Source organism: Mytilus trossulus, chromosome 8 (genome assembly GCF_036588685.1).
Source record: "Mytilus trossulus isolate FHL-02 chromosome 8, PNRI_Mtr1.1.1.hap1, whole genome shotgun sequence".
NCBI classification, from domain to species: domain Eukaryota; kingdom Metazoa; phylum Mollusca; class Bivalvia; order Mytilida; family Mytilidae; genus Mytilus; species Mytilus trossulus.
In genome coordinates, this window is record NC_086380.1 from 16815906 (window position 1) to 16839689 (window position 23784).

At 31.9% G+C, this 23784-nt stretch overlaps 1 protein-coding gene across 1 annotated transcript; it reads right to left on the reverse strand.

Annotated features, from left to right (window-relative positions):
- Positions 1-2349: 2349 nt before the first annotated feature.
- On the reverse strand, positions 2350-22076 carry LOC134681689 (uncharacterized). The gene is made up of 8 exons (XM_063541335.1): positions 21971-22076; positions 18702-18991; positions 16407-16560; positions 15020-15223; positions 6900-6992; positions 5641-5700; positions 4568-4627; positions 2350-2459 (listed from the first exon to the last, which is right to left on the reverse strand). The coding sequence occupies exons 1-8, from the start codon at positions 22062-22064 to the stop codon at positions 2443-2445; spliced, it is 972 nt and encodes a 323-aa protein (XP_063397405.1). The 5' UTR covers positions 22065-22076; the 3' UTR covers positions 2350-2442.
- Positions 22077-23784: the final 1708 nt, after the last annotated feature.

Below are 23784 nucleotides of genomic sequence, written 5' to 3' on the forward strand. Positions count from 1 at the left end.
GAACCCTGGTACATCAGCTGTAGATGCTTTCATAAGTAATTGTCTTGCGAAAATAATTGGTTAGTACTTCCTGTTTCGCTAGCATCTATGACAATCAACATTTAGTTAAGTGCAGAGCAAAAGGCACTTTGGTTGTCCCTAGATGGCCTTCGGCAACATTTTGGCCGTTACTGTTTAACGAGAATTTATGTTACAAGGAATACGTGGAAGACGTATTAGAATTTCATGAGAACGAGAGAATTTTTGTACCTGGACATAACTTTAATTCAATATTTGCAAACGGAACATTTTCCGATACAGTTCTAGCAGTAAAACTAAATGCTAATGTTTAAAAACTTTTTTGTAGAAAACGTTCGTCACTGGACATAGTATTATTTGGTCATCGGACTATGTTTGTACAGATGTACTTTGTCATCGGACCTATACTGGTAGCGTACTTGCCTACTTGGTCACTGGACCCCTGAGAAGTATTTTATTTGGTCATTGGACCTTTTTGTGTTCACCATTGGGTGACAGTTGGTCACTGGGCCACATCTGGCCATTAGAGGTAGTTATATTTATATATTTAAGTTGATTCAATGTTTTCTATTTAAAAAAATTTAAAAGAAGGTTTTGTTTGCAGAAAATTATTTTATCCGGATTTTGGAACGACATTGACCGTGTACAAAGTTCAGAATTGAAAAGACTTTTATTTCATTTACGTTCCACAATAATTGATTCGAGAGCAAAGACTACCGTTTCCAAGTATGCTAACGGTTTTAAAAGATTTTTAGCATGGGCACAAAAATATCCAGAAATAGATTCAATCCTACCGGCAAGTGAATTGTACGTAAGCCTTTATTTACAACATCTCATGCAGACAGTAAAGCATTATAGTTCAGTTGAAACGGTTTCTACAGTATAAAGTGGGCACACAAGTTAGCAAATTTAGTTGATCCTTGCGAATCTGATTTAGTTCGTAGTATAGTAGAATCTTCCAAACGGATTTTGAATAGGCCTGTACAGAAGAAAGAACCAATAAATGCTACTAATATAAAAACTTTGTTTAATAGATTTTGTAATCCCAGGACACCTAGAGATTTGCGATTATTATCTATTTGTACGGTTTTATATGAAGGATTCTTGAGACATAACGAACTTTATTCAACTAAGGCCAATAATCTGACTTTCAAACCAGAATATTTAGAATTTTTTATCTCTGGCAGCAAAACAGTCTGTTATAGGAAAGGGAAAAGCGTTGTTATAGCTAAAACGAATACACCATTTTGTCTTGTAGCAATTTTGTTAGATTACATAAAAGCAGGTGACATTGTTTTGACTTCTAATATGTATATTTTCAGATCAATTGTTTATATTAAGAAATATAACAAATTTGTTTTAAGAAAAAATAATGCAAAACTGTCATATACACGTGCAAGAGAAATTGTTAACTTTCTTTCATTGGTCTAGATGCCAAATTATTTGGCCTTCATAGTTTCAGATCAGGCAGTGCTTCTGCAGCCGCAAATAATGGAATTTCAGACAGACTCTTTAAATTGCACGGTCGTTGGAAAACAGAAAACGCAAAAGATGGTTACATAGCTGATAATCTTGATAAACGTTTGTCTGTTTCTAGAAAACTCGGCATCTGACATGCTTTCTTTGTACACTCGAAGATGGTCAGCGCACCTGACAGTTTCTATAATGGTATTTTTCTTTTTTTTTATACAAAAACTATTTCACTGCAACAAATTGAGACATACGTATTAATTTTCGTGGTTGGTATTAGGGTGTCGTTAGAAAATAAGGAGCCTAGAGTATAGAAATAATTTATTTTCGGTTAAACACAGTGAATTGAGAAAATAAATATATTCATTTACGACAGGCGTATGAATTTTCCAGTTCAGGTAGCGGGCTAATTGTTATAACAATAGAATAATAAGTACCGTTAGTATTTAAAGTCGTGCGTGCAAGAGAAAAGTTATCGACAAGGGTTGAGACCATCTGACGAGTAGTGTATGTGTGTATAGGAAGATTGATCTTCAGTATAGCAGTTCATTCCTAATATATATTTAGAGTTCATATTTTAATTATGCGCTTTTCTTTTGTAAATCGTATGTTAATTGAATGAACTGATTCCATTGTGTATTATTTGAATGGACTGATACCATTAGTGGTGAAAACTAATTGAGGACATTTGTCGTGTGTTTTATATGTTTAATAAATTACGAAGATGGTCACCGCTTCTGACAGTCTCTATATGTGTTTTTATTTATTTTGATACAGAAACTATTTCACTGCAAAAAATTGAGACATACGTATTATTTTTCGTGGTTGGTATTAGGCTGTCGTTAGAAAATAAGGAGCCTAGAGTATATAAATAATTTATTTTCGGTTGAACAGAGTGAATTGAGAAAATATAAGCCAATTTAGGTATGTGCCTTTTCTTCTAATGTGCTTCGTTTACAGTCTGGTGACAGCTGAAGAAGAAACGTTGTGTTATTCAGAAAATGTCAAATGAAACTTGTAATCAAGGTTTTTAAATGCATATCAAAAACATTCACTGTTTTATAATTACTACCCAATATAAACAAATATGTTAAATGGTCAATTTAACGTTGAATAACCTTTAAAATCTTTCACAGAATATCATCATTCTAATTACTAAAAATATTTAAGGACAAATATCATAAATTGTACTTGATTCCAGAATTGATGCATAATGATATCAAACATGATTTATTTAAATTTATTATTTTGCTTTAGTTAGTTCCATCATATTTATGCGTTTTTCTTCGGCGTTCTTTTCATTTGTCCATCAACTACAAAGTCTATCAAAATTACGTACAACTACAACACTGTTAATGTTGGACCCTGTAAAATTAAGACAGTTCCGTTTAATATCTGTGATGTATGAATATACAATTTGGCTGCCGGATCGCACTTATTCTCACATTAGCCATGAATGTTTTCGGTAGTATGATAAATGTTGTCCGTATAACAGATTTTGCAAATCTGGCATACACGTGAGAAGTTTAGGTCATTTTTTAAATTTCCTGATAACAAAACTTTGAATTTATCGAAAAATCAAAGAATTTTCTTATCCCAGGCATAGATGACCGTAGCCGTATTTGGCACAACTTTTTGGAATTTTAGATCCTCAATGCTCTTCAACTTTGTACTTGTTTAGCTTTATAAATATTTTGACATAAGCGTCACTGATGAGTCTTATGTAGACGAAACGCACGTTTGTCGTACTAGATTATAATCCTGGTTACTTTGATAACTATTTACACCACTACGTCGATACCACTGCTAGTGGACGTTTCGTTCCCGAGGGTATCACCAGCCCAGTAGTCAACACTTCGGTGTTGACATAAATATCATAAATGTGGTCATTTTATAAGTTTCCGGTTTACAAAACTTTGAATTTATCGAAAAATCTACGAATTTTTTATCCCAGGCATTGATTACCTAAGCCGTATTAGGCACACTTTTTTTTGGAATTTTAGATCCTCAATGCTCTTCAACTTTGTACTTGTTTGGCTTTATAAATATTTTGAAATGAGCGTCACTGATGAGTGTTATGTAGACGAAACGCCCGTATGGCGTACTTAATTATAATCCTGATACCTTTGATAACTATTATTAGCTAATAAGTTTGATCCACTAGGTTCTTTCAAGAATATTTGTATCAAGTCAAGAATATTACATGCCTATGATTTTGTATCCGTGTCAATAACATCCATTCAGATTGCCTCTCTCGTACGTAGGCCTATCCGTTTTCTTAAAAATTAGGTTATAATAAGTCGGTTTTGATCTGCCTTATAGTCAAGTGTGAAGAAAAACGGTTGTGGAGTTACTTTAACAAGAGACGGCATAACAATAAAACCAGCAGACAAATGAGATATTCACAACAGGGAGAACATAAACTTTCTGATGAAACATTTTAAGGTTGCACAATTCATTCTAACAAAGGAACTCTTTTTACGTCTTAAACAATACTGATTGTGTTTAGGAAGATTCGTAAAAAGAATATACCTTACAATGGATAGTTCTATTATTTCAAAGGCCATGGCATAAGATTGTCACGATATCTCAGTAGCATGTGATTCGAATCCATCGGACCAGCAATGATGGTGATACATGGCTGTGTGTATATATATAAACAATATTATGTATCTTTATAGTATGTATATATTAACAAGTCTATGTTGAAAACAACGTTCAAACCTATGATTGCGTTGGATAAACCCTCAGTTTTCATACGTATGCATGTAACAAATTTCGTTGTAGAGGGATCTAAATACAGCACAAACAACATTTTCCAGAAGACCAAAAGAGTGAAAAAAAAATATTTTTAATAACACGCATTTTACTAACAGGTCGAACAGCTGATGTTCTGAAACTCTGCTGACTGCCATTGACGATTTCCAAAAATAATTTATCATGCTAACAGTAATGGTATTTTGAATTTCTTTACTCTTCCGTCGATCTATGGATGTATGATAAGTCATTTGATATTTAAACATGTACAACTGGCAATACTAGTTTTTAATTAATATTAAAAAGACATGTCTTAAAGTACCTGATTTACGACGTCTGTCATTGCTAGGCATTAGCCCATGTGTCACCTCAACTTTATTTTCTGTAATAATTTTTTTTTAAATAAACTATAATTAGCCTCATACAACTTAGTAACAAAAGAAGCTTTAAAAACTAAAATAAGGGGACTTTGAGAAATGATCTTTTATTAAAAGGATAATACATTCAAAATACATACTAATAACAATCAAATAATGGTATGATGAAAACAGACATTTATGAAGATCACACGATTCGATATGTGATATCACGTATCAGTCTGTTTATGATATCGAGTAAACATTTCCATAAGTGTAAGTTGATTTATTCAGAGAGAGCGTGTAATAGTAATGTTGTTTTAGGTTGTATGGATGTATTTTTCCATCGCAGATCGCAAACAAAATCAGAATAGAATAGGTTTAGAACTTTAAAATTTAATCAGGACATATTAATGCAACGATAAACTTATTCACAAAGAACTTTCACCTAAAGGAACAAACTAATGCGGTCTTTGTTTATAATTACTCATATTACACAAAATGTAGTAAACACGTTTCTTAAAATCAACCGCAATTTCCATTAATGTTATTGCATATTTTTGAACATATAACAATGCATACTACATTTTGTCACAGTATCCTCTTGTCTAGCTAAGAGTCTAGATTAAAGTGTACATGATCTTGAATACGGATTGAATGTGATCGAATTATTCATTTGCAAGTGAAACAAATAGGAAAAATATTATTCTACTATATAAATGAAAATGGAACTGAAAAATCAAAAAATACATGAGTATATAGAAAACACTGATAAACTATATATTTAACTTGAAACAGACAACTAAGTATTCAATTTTCTCAATTTTATGCTACTTAAACAGTTTGTACTTTTCGTTTAGACAATTGCTATAATTCTTTCCTAAGTTTTTCTTTGATGACTAATATAAATAGATAGCGATAAATTGTAATAGCTGGGAATGACTGCGAGATACCATAATTGGAATGAAACGACATCGGTAATGGGCTTCATGTACAAGACAATGTCTGAATAGAAATGAAGATGAGATTTTTAAAGTACCTGGCTTAAGACTTTCGTTTTCAATAGGCATTAACTCTTGTGTCGCATTGCCGTTGTTATCTGGAAAATAACGTTTTGCCTTAAATACAGCATAAATTACACTGTTCTCACAACAAAAACTTATTTACAAATTAAACTCGGAACAAAAGATATTTTTTTCTAATTGTGAATACTTTATAGGTGTATGATAGCTTCTCCATATAGAAGTCCTCCAAAAGATATACGTATTAGATTGTAAGAAATGACCAAGGGAAGAAATATTAATAGTATCATTAACATATGTTAAATACAAAAATTGTATCGTCATAGAAGTAAGTATGAAAAGTTGAAAAATGAGGTAAGGGGTGATAAGATTTTATATCAAACTTAACGATATGTATCACTAGCATAGCAGACAACTTTTCATGACCTCTAATTATTGCAAAACAAAATAAATGCTTGAACACAAGGTTTATATCCACTATTGATCCACCAATCTGCCATAATCAGTAGAAAATAAATAAGAGTTATTTTCCGCCTATATGTATGGTTCATAGTACATTTTCCTTTTCTTCTTTTTTATAGTTGTTCACAATTTCAAACTTGTCTTAAGTTCATGAATTCAAAACATGTAAATAGCATTTGTTTAAAACGTGAGTAATTAACGCGTTTCAAACTGCACATACCACTTGCTTATCTTTTGCAATCAAACTCAATGAAGACGAATGCCATTTGATAAAAAAAATCATTCACTGCCCATTTTTATTTTTCCAATTCGTATATACATGTACTCGTATTAAGAAGATCTTTCTCAAAATTTTACTGCATCATACATATCACAGTAGTAACATGCATCTCATATATACCTTCGTAATTAAGATAAAGGACTTTAATAAAGGGAATTATTATTTTCAACAGTGTCGTGTGCATTTATACTCTGTGTAGGCGGCCTCGGCTTTAAGAATGATAGCAATAATAGAATGTTTTCGATTCATCAAAGTAATTATAAAATGTCATTTAGATATTAATGATTTTCAAACAATCAAAGATTTGCAGTAAGAGTTAAAAGAAGACTTCACTTTCTTTATGCTCGGATTTAGATAAAAATAGGATATGATGTGGCGTTATAGACAATAAAAAAAGTAATCACGAGAGAGCAACCAAATTAAGTTGTAATGGCAAATTAAAGGAGAAGTAGGTACATATCAATAAGTGATCAAATATATCTTGTAAAAAATAATTTGTTGTAACTACTATAATTATCATGTTCATAATACTACCTTCTGGCTTTTTGGCACATTTCTTTATGGATATTACCGCCGCTACAACTATTGCAATCGCAGTAATCAATGCACAAAGTACAGGAATAATATCTTAAAATGAAAAGTTGAAAACGTATGCATCATAACGGATATTATCAGAACAATATTGATTATCAACTTTATTCAAAATACATCAATACCGTTAACCGTTGTATATCAAGTGCGAATACAGATATTTCATCTTCATTGTCATATACAAATATTACCTCTTTTGTAAAATAATGGACGACGGGGAAACTGTGTTTGTTAATGTTTGGATACGTTTTGAAAATATGAAATAGATGATTTTTAATGTATTTTGTAACAGAGTTTCATTTTTGTATGGCTTTACAATGCATAATGATATGACTAAAGCCCAAACACATATTATCAAAGCAACATAACCTAGAGAGAAGTTTTGAAACCGATTCATTTTGTCCTTTGGTACGATTCTTTATGTACTTTAATGACTGTAATTTCTTATGTGGATTTTTATGGGTGCGATGAATTTTCATTGTGGTTTTATATGATATTCAGACAGTAATCAAATCTGACATATCAAAATATAAACCTGGTACATTTGATAACTATTTCCATCACTTTGTCGATGCCACTGCTGGTGTTAGTTTAATCCCCACGGGAATCACCAGCACAATAGATAGCACTTCGGTGTTGAAATGAATATCAATCGTATGTTAAATATATGAATTTACTGTTTGCAAAACAATGACATATTTGGATTACTAAGGATATTCTTATATCATGATCATGATCAATCAATCATGTATCCGTCTCATGTGTTTATTATACGGTCCAAGATCTTCTTTGTTTCTTTTTCGCTGTTTCAACTGACCCTATCCAACGTGTTTAACCAACCAACCAACCAACCAACCAACCAACCAACTAATCAATCAATCAATCAATCAATCAATCAATCAATCAATCAATCATGCTCAATCAATCATGTATCCGTCTCATGTGTTTAATATACGGTCCAAGATCTTCTTTGTTTCCTTTTCGCTGTTTCAATTGACCCTATCCAACGTGTTTAATCAACCAACCAACCAACCAACTAATCAATCAATCAATCAATCAATCAATCAATAAATCAAGTAATCAATCAATCATGATCATGATCAATCAATCATGTTTCATGAAAAATTGAAATTTAATATTGTCCTTGCGTCACTTCTGAAAAAAAATCAACATGTACTCTGAAACTACAAGTACAATCGACCTCAAAATTTGCAGTCAGCAGGGCATACCTGTACTTAAAGTCTATAAAAAAAACTTGGTGCAGATATCTCTCAAAGCTTTTCCTAGAGAAAAGAAATGGCAATGCCGTAAAAATCGCTTGCAAGGTCCGTGAATCTCAGTAAAAACCTACAATAAAATGTCCGCTCCGAGATTGAAATACTAATCTGTGTTACAAACAGGTGCTGAAAAATGTACAATATCAGAAAATAATCAATAAATGTGTTTTAAAGTTACACCGGATCAATTAAATCCAAAACATGCACTGCCCGTGAACTGTGATCCAAATGTCAATTTCCTACAATGACAAAAGAAATTACATTGTGTTTATTCCGTCTCTATACATGTTGTCTGTTCAAAGTCCCCACCTAAAAAGAAATAAAAAGACTAACTTTTCGTTATTATAAACCCGTGTCACGTGATGTGGCGCGCGGTGTACCTAAAATAAAAGAAAAACTTTCCAAACTAAACATGAAACTTCTCCGGTAACAATAATATAGACCCCATACAGAAACAAACAAACAAACAAAAAAAACAAACAAACAAACACCCCCCCCCCCCCCCCAAATTCAATTAATTTTAAAGGGGGAAAGACCGCCTACAATTGCTTTTTTAAAGCAATTGATTTATATTTATCTGTTGATTTGTGTTCTTTTTTGTTGCAATGATGTTGTAAATAAAAAAAAGAAGGTGTGGAATTCTTGCCAATGATACAACTCTTCACAATAAACCAAATGAAACAGAAATCAACAGATATAGGTTATAAGCAAAACCCATGACGCATAGTCAGCTATGAATGCCCGCAATGACAATGTCAAACAATTCAAACCAGAAAACAAACGGCCTAATTTATGTACACGAAATACAAATATGTTACCAATCAACAAACTACAAACACTTAAGTCTTCTGACTTGTGACAATCACATACCTATAGAAAGGATGGGGTTAATTGTGAACACAGGTTCTCCCCTCACCTTGTACAGTGGTGTAACAGTTTTAACAATTGCCAGAGACATGCGACGGATTTAAACATGTTTTTTGATCAACCCTCCACCTATCACTGTAATCGATGTAGATGGCCTATTTTTCATGCAAAGATGCCCAAACTTGCATATGTTGTTCATGAAAAAAAACTATTTTTTTAGCATGAAAAGAAATCTATCAGATAGAACTTTGAAATAAGATATGAGGAGATAGTTTTGAGAATATGCTTTAAGAAAATGAATAAAAATGGTGTCACCGAAAATGTTTTCTTACTACAAGTAAAAAAATAAAATTTCCCTATCAGTCCAGTATAATTGTTTTTCTCCCCTTGTCTAATTTTAAAATTTGATTCTAAAAACACAAATATTTTTATTTCATGCAATCCATACTTTTTCTTTCTTTAAAAAAAAATGAACAGTCTGACCAATAAATTGCAAAACTGACTATTAGTTTCAAAAGTTTCAAAAGAAATAGACCGATTATGCACTGTGATTGTTCAATCTAAGATGGCGTTATACAATGAATATACCTTAAACTGATTGAAAAATATGTGTTCATCATATGAAAATCAAGTACAATCAAGTACAATCCCTCCCGTTAGCGGTTAATATTATTCCATCTTAAAATATATGAGAACAACATAACTCGTATAATGCCAACAACTGGTTTTAAATAAATGTGTTTATTTTAGATGCAAAGACCCTATGAGTGAATCAATATTAATATCAAAGTATGGAATCCTTAATGACCTGATAAAAGTATCGTAACTATATCCTTTTCGAATGAGTCTGTTGGAAGGTTTGGTTAGCTTTTGGGTGAATGGTGTAATAATTTTTCAGTAATACAGATATTTTTACGTTGAAATTAAATACAGGGTTAATTATACCTACGAATTAAACAAGTTGAGATATATTAACCTATAACATAGTGACAAGGGATCATCACCATCTTAAAAAAAATGATTAACAATAGTATAAAGAAATATCATCTCTTATATGATAAATTTTGGTATTAACCTTTCAATCAAAGAAATTGATATCACGATCCAGGAAAAGGCAGTGTTCATTGTTTGTATTAGCTTTATTCAGAGTCATTTCGACAGGACGAATCAATTGAGTGTAAATTCATAGAAATGCAAAGGCTTCCTGGTTTAGTTAATGCTTTTTTGAATCCTATAAATATACATACACAATCATGAATATGACAATATAAGAACTAACTTTAAAAGTCAGTTTAAAATTCTTAACTCATCAGATGAATAAAATTACAAATACTACAAATACAAGTGAACGTGGTCGGGTATATTTGTACATCTCAAAAACAAAAAGACACTCAGTACATAATAATATTTAATAGTACTCGCACTTACTGACAGCTGGTTCAAAGCAATTAACAAATAATAAATCAAAATCTTACATCTACGACTAAATTGTCAATCCATGAATGTGTATATGTATATGGTCCGAGAACACAATTAATTCGTAGTGCATTTCTTTTAGAACATAAATGAAAATAAAAAAAATCCCACCTGCGCTTTCTCAAAGAATCTTTTACAGTGTGTTGTACTACTTTTGGGACAAATTATATCAAATTTATAGAAAACTTCATCGTCTCTAACTCAAAATATGGACAATTTTATGTTTAGGGCGTCTTGAAATCTTTTGACAGCTTCCGAAGTGCTCATTTTCAACCTTTTTCAGCTGGACCAAATCACTACTTTCCTTTAAAATTCTGGACCCAAATTTTTTTACAGTGTAATTTCATCCCCCTTCTTGCAATTTGAGGCAGTGAACATGGAGAAATAAATTTGGAAGGGGTATAAAAATTAATGGCAAGTAACCCACTGTCAACACTAGGGACTATATTTGTGAACAACGAAAATCAAGGGACGACAATGGTGGTCTCGGACCTAATAGGGTAGAAAGAGTTGACAAATCTTAAAAAAACTTGGTATGAACAAAGCTTAATGTATTATAACACTGCTTACAAAGTTTCATGACAATAGGATGTACATTATAGACATTAAGTTAAGTTCTATACTCATCTTTGCGTGTAAAATTTTGACGTTAAAATTGAAAAATTTCAACTATCAACATTTGGGGCTTTAAAAATTAAAATATTGCAAAAAAATACTTTTTAAATGCCTTAACATATAACTTATCATGTACTAAAAGCAATAGAGTACTCATTTGATTTATCAGACTTGGCATAATTATTCAAAAGTCAAATTTATATGAGCCTGTGCCTAAAAATTCAGGTTTTTCAATGAAGGGGAGCCTTACATGAAGATGTAATATTTTCCAGCAATTTTTAATTTGTGAAGCTTTTTAGTTATAAATAATCCTTACATATGTATTTAAAGTACTTTAAATGGAAAGAAAAGTTACAAATAACATATCATATTAGTTTAAAAGGGTCTTAGGCCAAGTAAGACTGGAAAAAATTTAGGGTCAATTAAGGCCGTGCTACATATTTACATTAAAAAATGCATATTGAGGCTATAAGAAATAAAAATTTGTGTCTTTTTTATCATTTCTATACTCATGTGACATGATACAACAAATCTGAGCACAAAAAGACTCTTGCAATTAACTTTTCTTACAAGCAGTATGGGCTGAAACAAAGATTTTTGCCTTTTTAGGGAAAAACTTGCATGCAATTTATTCTCAATAGGCTTATATTTAAACCACTTGCTATCCTACAGGAGAAAAGAAATTTATTATGTGAAATGGAACAGGTACAATAGACATTGTAAAGTGCATTTGATACAAATTTAGTGAGGTCTGTAATATGGAAATCAAATTTTATATACCAAGCTCCCCACTATTGCCTTCATCCAAACAAGGCGTTAGACAAGGGTCATTTATACAACACATTTTGCACATTTTATCTGAGATAAACTTCTTTTCTGTAGATTCAGAGTTCATAAATAAGTAAAAGAAGCAGGTAAAGGCATAGGAACACAAATATTGACCCATAAAAACCTGTCAGATAGAAAGTCAGGATGCCATTTATGCATCAATATTGAAAAAGTTATAAAATGCCTATTTTGACCATAAAATGCCAAAATTGGTCATTTTTGCAGAAATTCTATAAAATAAAAGTTTAAATCCTTTAGTTTCATGCTATTTGACAAGTTGACACCATCAAATCATTTAGGGAAGTTGCCAGAGTACAAATTCTATATTTACAGATTTCACCTCTTAGGTCCGAGAACACAATTAATTCGTAGTGCATTTCTTTTAGAACATAAATGAAAATAAAAAAAATCCCACCTGCGCTTTCTCAAAGAATCTTTTACAGTGTGTTGTACTACTTTTGGGACAAATTATATCAAATTTATAGAAAACTTCATCGTCTCTAACTCAAAATATGGACAATTTTATGTTTAGGGCGTCTTGAAATCTTTTGACAGCTTCCGAAGTGCTCATTTTCAACCTTTTTCAGCTGGACCAAATCACTACTTTCCTTTAAAATTCTGGACCCAAATTTTTTTACAGTGTAATTTCATCCCCCTTCTTGCAATTTGAGGCAGTGAACATGGAGAAATAAATTTGGAAGGGGTATAAAAATTAATGGCAAGTAACCCACTGTCAACACTAGGGACTATATTTGTGAACAACGAAAATCAAGGGACGACAATGGTGGTCTCGGACCATATAACAATAATATTTAGTTTGCTTTCACTTCACACATAACAAAATCAACATTAGTATACAAAAAACAATATTCGATGAACTTATAACAGTCTTGAATTGGTAATCCTTAATCAAAATTACCATTATTTTAATTTAGTACACTAGACACGCGTTTCGTCTACTTAAGACTCATCAGTGACGCTAATGTTAAAATATATATAAAGCCAAACAATTACCAAGTTGAAGAGCATTGAGGATCCAAATTCCAAAATGTTGTGCCAAATATGGCTAGGGTAATCTATGCCTGGGATAAGAAAATGCTTAGTTTGTCGCAAATTTTAAACGATGTGTAAACAAGACATTCATAAAGATGACCACATTATTGATATTCATGTCAACACCGCAGTGGTGACTACTGGGTTGGTGATAACCTTGGGAACGAAACGTCCACCAGCAGGAGCATCGACCCAGTGGTGTAAATAGTACCAGGATAATAATTAGTACGGCAGACGCGCACAAGTATAGATAAGTTTACCAGGATCGGTTTTAAATTTCCGGGCATGGTAATCAACATTTCCGTAAAAACTACATTTGCTATCCCGTTGAAATAATTTTTCTACAGGTCCAACCAAACTTCAAAAGCAAATATGTATATTTTAAAAATTTAGCAGTAATGCAATGATTTCGTTCGTTAAAAACAAAAAAACGTCACAATAGACACGTACAGAACGAACGAGTTAATATCGAAATAATATCATCAAGAAGACAGTAAGTTAGTGTTGTCGAATTTCTCATTTAATGCAATTTAGACGGGTTTTTACTGAGTCTAGTTATAAACTGTGATTCATAACAGTTCAAAACATTCTGCGATTAAAGGGACGTATTATGTGCCCATTGCATACTTAATCAATTTAATCAAATAGGAAAACATCTGTTTGAGAAGATAGTTTGGAAGTGCAGTGTTAAGAGTAGAAAGTCAAAACTGTCAGCAAAATCAAAAGGACCATCAAACGCACTTAATTTATCTAAAACATCCGTAGATTTTGTTACAGTCCAAAAAAATTTAATTCCATTATTTTTATATATTTTACTACAATAGTTTATGATAAGCTCTTTTTATTTATCCATTTCATTGCAACATTAAGATATATTCGTTTGCTTATTTACCATTCTACATAAGAGGTATTTCAGGATCCACACTTTAAAAATTTGGGACGATATCTCTCACTTTATACATACTATTTCAGATAGTAATTTTTGTATTTCATAAACATGCAGCAATTTTTTTCTTGAAATAAGTTAATGTTTTCTTGAATCCTATAGATATACATACACAATGATAAATGGGGCAAATGATCCTCTGAAAAAAGTGCTTTCAAATTATACTCCAATTTGACGCACAGCAGCTTTGTGAATAAACAATTATATCAAAGACATTGCTTTACGGTATAAGCAACCAAGATATAAGCATTTACAGATGGTTGTGTTCGTTTTTTATCTTTAACGACGAGTCGAGGAGACCTATTCAGTCGGGAAGATAGACATACAGCATTTTGTTATCTTGTCATACAGCTAAAATTGTGAATGGAAATGGCAAATGGGTCAAACAGACAACAACCCGACCATAGAACAGACAACAGCGGAAGGTCACCAATAGGTCTTCAATGCAGCGAGAAATTCCCGCACGTGGAGGCGTCCTTCAGCTCGCCCCCAACAAATAGATACACTAGTTCAGTGATAATTGACGTCATACTTAACTCCGAATTATACACAAGAAACTATAATTAAAAAATCATATTCAAAATTATTTTCTTATCATAAAACACAATAATAGGTAGAAAACTACTGAAATACTGTAATTACTGATTTATTTTTGCAAGTTTCAACAAACCACACTGAGAGAATTTAGGAAACAATTTAATTATATGACACATAACATTTTATCCTTTCATAATTGAATGTATTTACTTTTTAGCTTTATTGCAAAGCAAGTGGACACTGAATAAGAATGATACGAATGACATAGAAATGCCGAAAAGAAACTATCTTAATTTCATTGCGGTATAATCATATTCACTGTTTATGAACTGGGGAAACACAATTAAAAATATAACTGCTTCGTTTGACACGTCAAATTTATCAAATGTATTTTCAAAGAAGTTTGCAGTCAGGGTATTGGGGGCAAATAAACAGTTACATGTATTATATAAATACTAACTTACAATTCAATATATTTGTTCCCTCTTTGTTGTTTTTATTATCAATATTGCCATTCTGGTCAATATTGATGAAAATATTATTTATAAGATGTGTTGTGGATTTACACGAATCCCAATTACGGATATCACTTTTGCAGTCATCCAATATCAATGTCATCGTGTCCATGGAATGTAAACTTAACCTCCGATATGTTGGGCCATCAAAGACTTAAAAGAGAACAATAGATTTGTATGAACAGAACTAAATACTAGATTATGCTGCTCATGTGAAAAGTATAACAATTTGACCATTTTTTTAAGTTATATTCACATGACCCATGAACATCTTAAATGCAAAAATATATTCAGGTTTGTCCTTTTCCTATTAACTTTGTGACCTTTTTCTCATCATAATTTAAAGGTCAAATTTTAAACACAAAAGTACTCATGCAGTATTTGCAAAGTGGATATATACTTTACCATAGTTAAAATTTCGTCTTTTTTATATAACACTAAAGAATAATAAAGTTAAAAACCAATTTGTCAGAGAACAATTGAAGGTCTTTTCAGATAAGATGAGTTCAACACTGAGATTATTTCTGTGTTAGTTCACTTGAAATAAAGGGATATCATATTCTTCTTTTGGTCTTGAAATTTTACTTCTGTTGATTTATACTGATTAAATGTTGCTAGGGACTTTTCTGTGATGAAATAGGTATAAAAAGCTATTTTCAGTTAAGAAAATGTTACTTCCGGTTTTATCTTAAAGGTTTGTTTACACTTCTTCCTTAACAAACTTATATATATATAGGGGTTCTTTGTACGTTTTCTAATAAGGGGATCATATGAGGATCTAACAAACTTGGAAAAATTAATTTTGCCGATTTTTTTTTTGGTATATAAAGAGATGCACATACTAGTTTAATAACAGGTCTGTTTCATTTGTTTTTCATGAAATGCATTAATATTTCGCCTATGTCAAATAAAAAAGCGACAATAACTCTCATATGGACCGGGACCTACCCTTAATATTATGGAAGTAGCTTAATATCTCCATTTAATAAAGGTCTTTCCGCTTTGAACTTTATAATATGCAGAGTAACGGGGACGGGTATAAAACAAGAACGCAAACTCCATAACTTAAACATATGTCGGAAGCAAAGTCTCAAGCATAATGTAAATAGTAAATTGAATAACAGTTTGCAATAAAAGCTCTATCTTGTGTGAACGTCTGGATATAAGACAAAAGTCATTTTTAAATACAGATGACATCAGATGTAATGTAATACTAAAAGAGGACCAAAAAAAACTGTCATAGAATAGTACATCTTCCCCTGGATAACAAAATTGATGGTTAAAAATAGAAAGCACAAAACTATGTGATAAAACTTTGTCAAATAAAAAATCTTACCACGTGTATGAACTATAAGAGCTGGTAACACTACAGAATGCATATTTAAACTGTGAAATGAGATCTCCAGCATTGATATGTTCTCCCAACAGAATTCATAGCTCTGTGTAAAATCAATTTGTTTGTGACATCCAAAGGTTGCTTCTGTAACCAGCTACAATAATAAAATTGCTCAATTTTGTGCATAATTAGATAAGGGCAATCTATTGTATGATTGAAATAAAATCGGTACGAAAACTTATATCCAGATAGCAAAGTATCGTGTGGTCATCGTTAATCCAACACATAGGCTTCGTTGGCCTAACATAGATACAACTGAAAGAACTTTATATATTTAAAGTTGGTAATTTCTAAAACCTGACATCATTTACAGCTTAATTCGGTTAGACTTCCACGGATCATTACACAAATATCATGATAACCTGGGTTTCATAGTGTCGGTTTCATTTCTACAAAAACACTTTTCGTGATAATTTATGAAAACCTGGTAGGAGTGTTGATCAAATATATATGAGCCAGACCATGCGAAAAGGTACAAAAAGTCCTTTTGGTAAACTTTACAGGACACGTTATCAAAGTTTGTTATAGTGTTTTTGAAAAACGATTTTATCCGAAAAAAAGTTACATTAATGTAAACATTCATAAAATTGTCAATTCTATCCCGAATTTGTCAACCAAAACAGAAAAAGACGTAGAAATATCTGAATTTTTTGTATGTGAACAAGAGTAAAATCATTTGTTCCCCCGACTAATGCTTTACCGACCAGAAACTTTAAAAAATACGATACTATACAGAGACAAAAGTCAATAATTTCAGTCAGTTCTACAGGTTCAAAGAAAGTAAGACAACATTAAATCATGAGGGAAAATACAAAAACTATGTCATTTTATGTTTTAGAAATTGAAATTTCAGTTAAGTTAAGTTATTTAATAATTTATAAATCAACCTCAGTTGAACGGGATTCGAACCATTGCCCGTTTAATTGCATTGGTATCAGCATCCTAAGCGAGAGCCTTATCCCCACTGCTACCGGGGCTAACATTATCAATTGGCAAATCAAGCCATTTAAACCTTACTTTGAAAATGATTGAAATTTATGAAATAATTCATTAAAAATCTTGATAAAACTAAGGGGGGGGGGGGTCTCAGTACTTGCAGGTGCGTGAAGCCCACAGCTTGATGATATGAGGAAAAGTAAATTTGTTTTATAAATCAAAAGTCTACTACCAATAATTATGCACACTTTTTAGAATTTCGTAAATTTTTCGTTTTTGTACCTTTTCGCATGGACTGGCTCATATGTTATCTTTCAGATGAAATATATAGATCTCACAGATGTAACTAAATAAGTTACGTTCTTGTAGTATTCACTAGTAGTAGCTTTCACATGTCAATGTTTGTCTAAAGTGTGAACTGTTTTTTTTACACACCATGGTGTGTATAGCTAAAACAAGAAGATATATTTTCATATGTGATGCCCCTGTACCGCAAAGGTGAAATAAACCATACGTTTTTAGTTGTTATTTGTTTCTCTTAGTTTAAACGTCTGTTTTTAAAGGAATAAGATTTTGGTGAACTTTTGTGGTAGGTAAGATTATGATATGACTGCTAAATTGACAAGATACTACATTTTATGTAGTAGACAGAATATAATAGATTGAATGTTGGCACTAATTATCCACTTTAATGGTAGACTTGCTTTTGTACTGTTAAGAATCACTGTTCATGACCAAACACAGTAACGACCCGTTTTTTTGTTGTTGGAATGTACAAGTATTTTATTTTTATTTTTTGCATTTGCATTTTATTTGTATCCATCTGATGAGTTAATGCTTTTTAAACTGGCTGTTAAAGTTCGTACGGTGACCTATTGTTGTACTTAAAACGTACAAAAACTGTATAACCTACAGCTCTAGAGTTTTATTCTTATGACGGCATATTTTACAATGACGTTTATAATGCGCTAAAAGCATTCACGAAATTTTGCGGCACATTATCTCATTTTCCAATTTCAAAATGTTTTTTGCATGATTTCTTTCTAACGTTCAATATTATATAAATTTTTGAATTTTCTTTTCATATCAGCACCTCATGCTTGTCTATTGAGCCCGAATAGTGAAATCGAGATGGGAAACAAAAGAGGTTTTGACGAAAGTTCTATGAATTCTAAAATTAAAAGAAAAACGTTCAAAATAGACCAATCTTATTTTTTTTTCTTTTAAATATTCTAATATATATTTTCACACTTCTTTGAAAATACGAGATCTGTTAGAAGTATTCAGTAAAATGCTTACCATACTTTGATTTGTATACATTGATAGCGACTGGTTTTGATGAATAATATTCACATTCCATCCTCTAATGATTATTGTTTCATTTCCTCCACATGCCAATGAAATATCAGTTACTTTAAAACATGTGCCAGAAAATCTATAAGAATTCTCTATGTTTTCCACACCAACGAGATAGATTGAGCATGAAGGGTCAATGTAACACCCATCGGAAAATATTTTATATTTTCTGTCATTTGGAGTAAGTGCAAATATATCACACACGCTGGCATTCATAGATCGCCCAACAGAAACTGTAAATGATAATAAATCAATAGTTAAATAATAATTTTGATAAATGATTAGTTAAATGATAGTATTTTTCTTTTATTATTCAGCGATCAATTAACGGTCTATCAACGTCATGTTGATAAAGGTAGAAATAAATTGTAAAATCTCAAGTTATTACTCCTTTTGATTATAAAAAATCTCTTCGGGGTTTTCAATTTATTTAGCTAGCATAATACTAGTTTCAAACATTTTTTTTCTTCTTTTATTTATCCACTTTTGAACTAGAGTAAACAATAGGCTAGATCCGGCCTATAAAAGCCATGTCTGATGTCATATGATAACGTTCGTTCACACTGAATAACAAAATATATGGTTTATATATATGTTTGGTAAAAATAAGACAGCTCACTATGTGCTTCCTACGGTGTAACAAATGTTAATACAAAAACAATATTATTTGAAACTTCAAACTGATTTATGGTTTCTAGTAACTTTTACATGAAGTTCGTTCTAATTTTTTTCAGGTAACAGAATACACTTTTGTTGACCTTTTTTAGATGAAATTTAGTTTTCTATGTTGTGTCATATGTACTATTGTTTTTCTGTGTGTCTTTTTCATTTTTAGCCATGCCGTTGTCAGTTTGTTTTAGATTTATGAGTTTGACTGTATCTTTGGTATCTTTCGTCCCTCTTTTAGACCAAGTAATTAAAAAGACTTTATGGCTTACCATAAAACAATGTGAATTAATAGCAAAGGTGTGAATGTAAAACGTCAAATTAATCATTCAATTTGACCTGCATTTTAAGGCCAAAGATTTAGAATCTCGAGACTAGTACAAAAAGCCTTTAAATGTACGTATATATGTTAGACTCAGATCGAGATCCGGCCTCTAATCGACGTCCGTTCCTCAAATCGACGTCCGTTTCTCAAATCGACGTCCAAATCTTACGTCATATTCTCATATCGACGTCCAATATTTTGATACTCTAATTTACGTCCAATCTGACGGCATTACTTGCCAAAACTACGCCCGATTGATTTTCGTCTTGAATCAATGTCCAATATCAATAAATAATAAATTATTGGTCACAGACAAGCTTGTAGTTTTTTTCGTTTGAATTGTTTTACACTGTCATTTCGGGGCCTTTTATAGTTGACTATGCGATATGGGCTTTGCGCATTGTTGAAGGCCGTATGGTGACCTATATTTGTGGAGAGTTGTCTCATTGGCAATCATACCACATGATCTTTTTTATATCAATTGTTTACAATTATACATGTACACAATTTATTTTTCAATCCGAAATAGGTATCATGCATATTAAAGTTTATTGTGATAAAAAGTTAATCCAATTGATCCACATCAAGGAGCATGTGTCATTCCTATTCATAAAAATAAATAACATGCATGTAAATGTAGGCAATAGTAATGCAACACAGTGACAAAGAAAACCAACATATAGGAGCTGTATTCAGTCTTCATCAATTATAGACACACAAAAAAAGAAGCACAGCCAAGTGTTTTGAGAGTATTATAATTCGGGTTTTATTTTAACAAATTTCTGTGTTTTACACAAGGAGTGAAACGAAAACGCAAATTAATTGTCATTTTGTTTTCCTGTTATGCTGTTACACCACTGTTCTAGGTTAAGGGCTCACACACATGTGTAACCCCCGACACATTCTGTATGGGCCTGCAGTACATTGGTTTTCGATGGTTTATATCTGTCATATTTGTTTTCCGGAATTGTTTTTAATAAATAAGACCGTTAATTTTCTTATTTGTATTCTTTACATTATTTATGTCGTGGCCTTTTATAGCTTTTGCGGTATGGGTTTTTATCATTGTTGAAAGCCGTATGGTTTATAATTGCTCACATTCATTTTATTTGAACTCTGGTGTATAGTTGTCCCTTTAAAAATCATACCAATCTTTGATAAATTGAAATCACAAACTGTTTGCATACTTCGTCGAATATAATAATTAAAAAAAACACACATTTCTTATTTATTCCGTATTTTACTTATAACTGGACTTTTTTTTCTGCTAGATCTCATTTGTCTCACTCTCACATAATATGATATGCTTAAAGGTCTAAATGTTCCAGCTGCTTTCGGTTCAGTTTAGTTCTGTATTCTGTGTCCAAAAACGGACGTTGATTGGAGAAGCCCAAAATCGGACGTCGATTAGAAAATGCCCAAAAAAAATGGACGTCGATTAGACAGGAATAAAATTGGCCGTCGATTTGGAATGTTATTTCATTGTGACGTCACATTTGGACGTCGATATGATGAACGGACGTCGATTAGAAATTGGACGTCGATCTGAGTCTTACATATATAAACGTATATATATATAAAAATAAGTTCGATATCCAATGCATATTATCTGGCATATTACATTAAATGCAAATTAGAGCTTTTTTTGGCATCCATATTTTTTTGTTTAATTGATGAAATAATCAAACTCATCTTTTAAAATCTTTAAATATATCAATTATTCTTGTATCAAAATGCCCTTTTCCGAATAATATCAGAATTATCAAATCTCCTTTCAAGTTGTGCAGTTGAATTCAATTAATTAGATATATTTTGCCAAAGAAATTCAATAAAAGTTAGACAAATTTCTTGTTTAATTTTCTGGTAGTGGACAAGTATATTAAAAATGAAAAATGTTATTGGTAGTAAAACTTTTTTTGTGTTATTATGGTGTTAAAATATGTAAGAAAGACTTAAGACTCTTAACGCCTTGTATGTTTTCAAAGTTTGTCATAGCCTGACATACAGCCCTAATACTACGTGAGAACAGCAACCGGGAACCCATGTTTTTATTAAATAATTGAAATCAACTTTTTTTTTTAGAAATCCAATAAATTTTCTGCTAAAATCTACATTGTTATAAATGAGAGAAGCCATGACTTATTATAGCAAAAGCATTATTTCTGCTGTATAACGAAAACTTTCTTTCCCATCATTATATATCTTTTTTAAAATAACTTACCATTTCCATGTATAGTATATTTTATTTCATCGGTACCAACAGCCGTGTTAATCAGTAGGCAAACAGGTAACAGAACTATGGTAGAGCATTTCATTGAAATAGTAAAGCTGTTCTACAAGATAAATAGTTTTTCATTTGTTAAGATAAAGACAAATATTAAAAAGATGATGTTAAAGTAAACCAGAGAAAAGAAGAAACAAATATTTTCAAAAAATGATGAATTATGGATTAATGTTAAAACGAACAAAGTATGATATTGTTTATAACGCGTCTGGCGTATAAAATTATAATCCTGGTACTATTGATAACTATTTACACCACTGGGTAGATGCCACTACTGGTGGACGTTTCGTCCCCGAGGGTATCACCAGCCCAGTAGTCAGCACTTCGGTGTTGACATGAATATCAATTATATGGTCATTTTTATAAATTTTCTGTTTATAAAACTTTGAATTTTTCGAAAAACTAAGGATTTTCTTACCCCAGGAGTAGATTACTTTAGCCGTATTTGGCACAACTTTTTGGAATTTTTGGTCCTCAATGCTCTTCAACTTTGTATTTATTTGGCTTTTTTAACTATTTTGATCTGAGCGTCACTGATGAGTCTTGTGTAGACGAAACGCGCGTCTGGCGTATAAAATTATAATCCTGGTACTTTTGATAACTTATTATAGCAATTTAACACTTTTAAGTCGTGTACATACTGAAGAGAATATAGAACATAAATTTATGGATCGCCACATCTTTCTTATGTGGAAAAAAAAGAGGGACGAAAGATACCAAAGGGACAGTCAAACTCGTAAATCTAAAACAAACTGACAACGCCATGGCTAAAAATGAAAAAGACAAACAGAAAAACAATAGTACACATGACACAACATACAAAACTAAAGAATAAACAACACGAACCCCACCAAAAACTAGGGGTGATCTCAGGTGCTCCGGAAGGGTAAGCAGATCCTGCTCCACATGCGGCACCCGTCGTGTTGCTTATGTGATTACAAATCCGGTAAATAGTCTAATTCGGTAGGTCAAATTCATGAAAGGGAAGGGGATTATAGTTACGACGTAAGAAACATATCCGATATCATTTGTGAAACGGTTATTCCATAATGGTCAACCAACTCGTGATGGCGTCCGTAAAATTTACGAAGGGATGATTTCAACTTCACCATTTGGAACTCTTGGTTTAATAGCTTCCTTGTGAGCAGTAACCCTCTATCAAGAAAATTATGATAGGAAATGCAAGCACGGGAATATCGTATCAATTGGGAGATATATACCCCGTATGCAGGTGCTGCTGGAATGTTGCTACTTAGAAATGGAAAGTTCACAATTGGAAAGCTGAAATCATCTCTTTTGTCGTAAAGTTTTGTCTTCAACCGACCCTCATTGTCAATTTCTAGATGTAAGTCAAGATATGAAGCCGACTTAACTGTATCTGTAGTATCCTTTATCTCCAATTCGATGGGATAGATGCGATCCACATAGTCACCAAATTTTGAATTGTTTATTGAAAGAACGTCATCTATATAGCGGAAAGTAGAGTTAAAGGATATTGCTAACTTCTTATCTTTCTTCCTAAGAAGTTCCTGCATGAAGTCAGCCTCATAATAATAAAGAAACAAGTCAGCAAGTAGAGGGGCACAGTTTGTTCCCATTGGGATGCCGACAGTCTGTTGAAAAACACGTCCTCCGAACGTAACAAATATGTTGTCAATCAAGAAATCAAGCATCTTGATAATATCGGTTTCAGAGAATTTTTTGTTTGAATCAGAATGATTCTTTACAAAGTATGATTTATCCCTCCCTAA

Coding starts and splice junctions, on each gene's coding strand:
- LOC134681689 (XM_063541335.1), bottom strand. CDS start 22,064: ATGAAATGCTCTACCATAGTTCTGTTACCTGTTTGCCTACTGATTAAC. Junction 18,992..21,970: donor ATATACTATACATGGAAATG/GTAAGTTATTTT, acceptor TATCATTTACAG/TTTCTGTTGGGCGATCTATG. Junction 4,628..5,640: donor AAACGAAAGTCTTAAGCCAG/GTACTTTAAAAA, acceptor AAATTATTACAG/AAAATAAAGTTGAGGTGACA.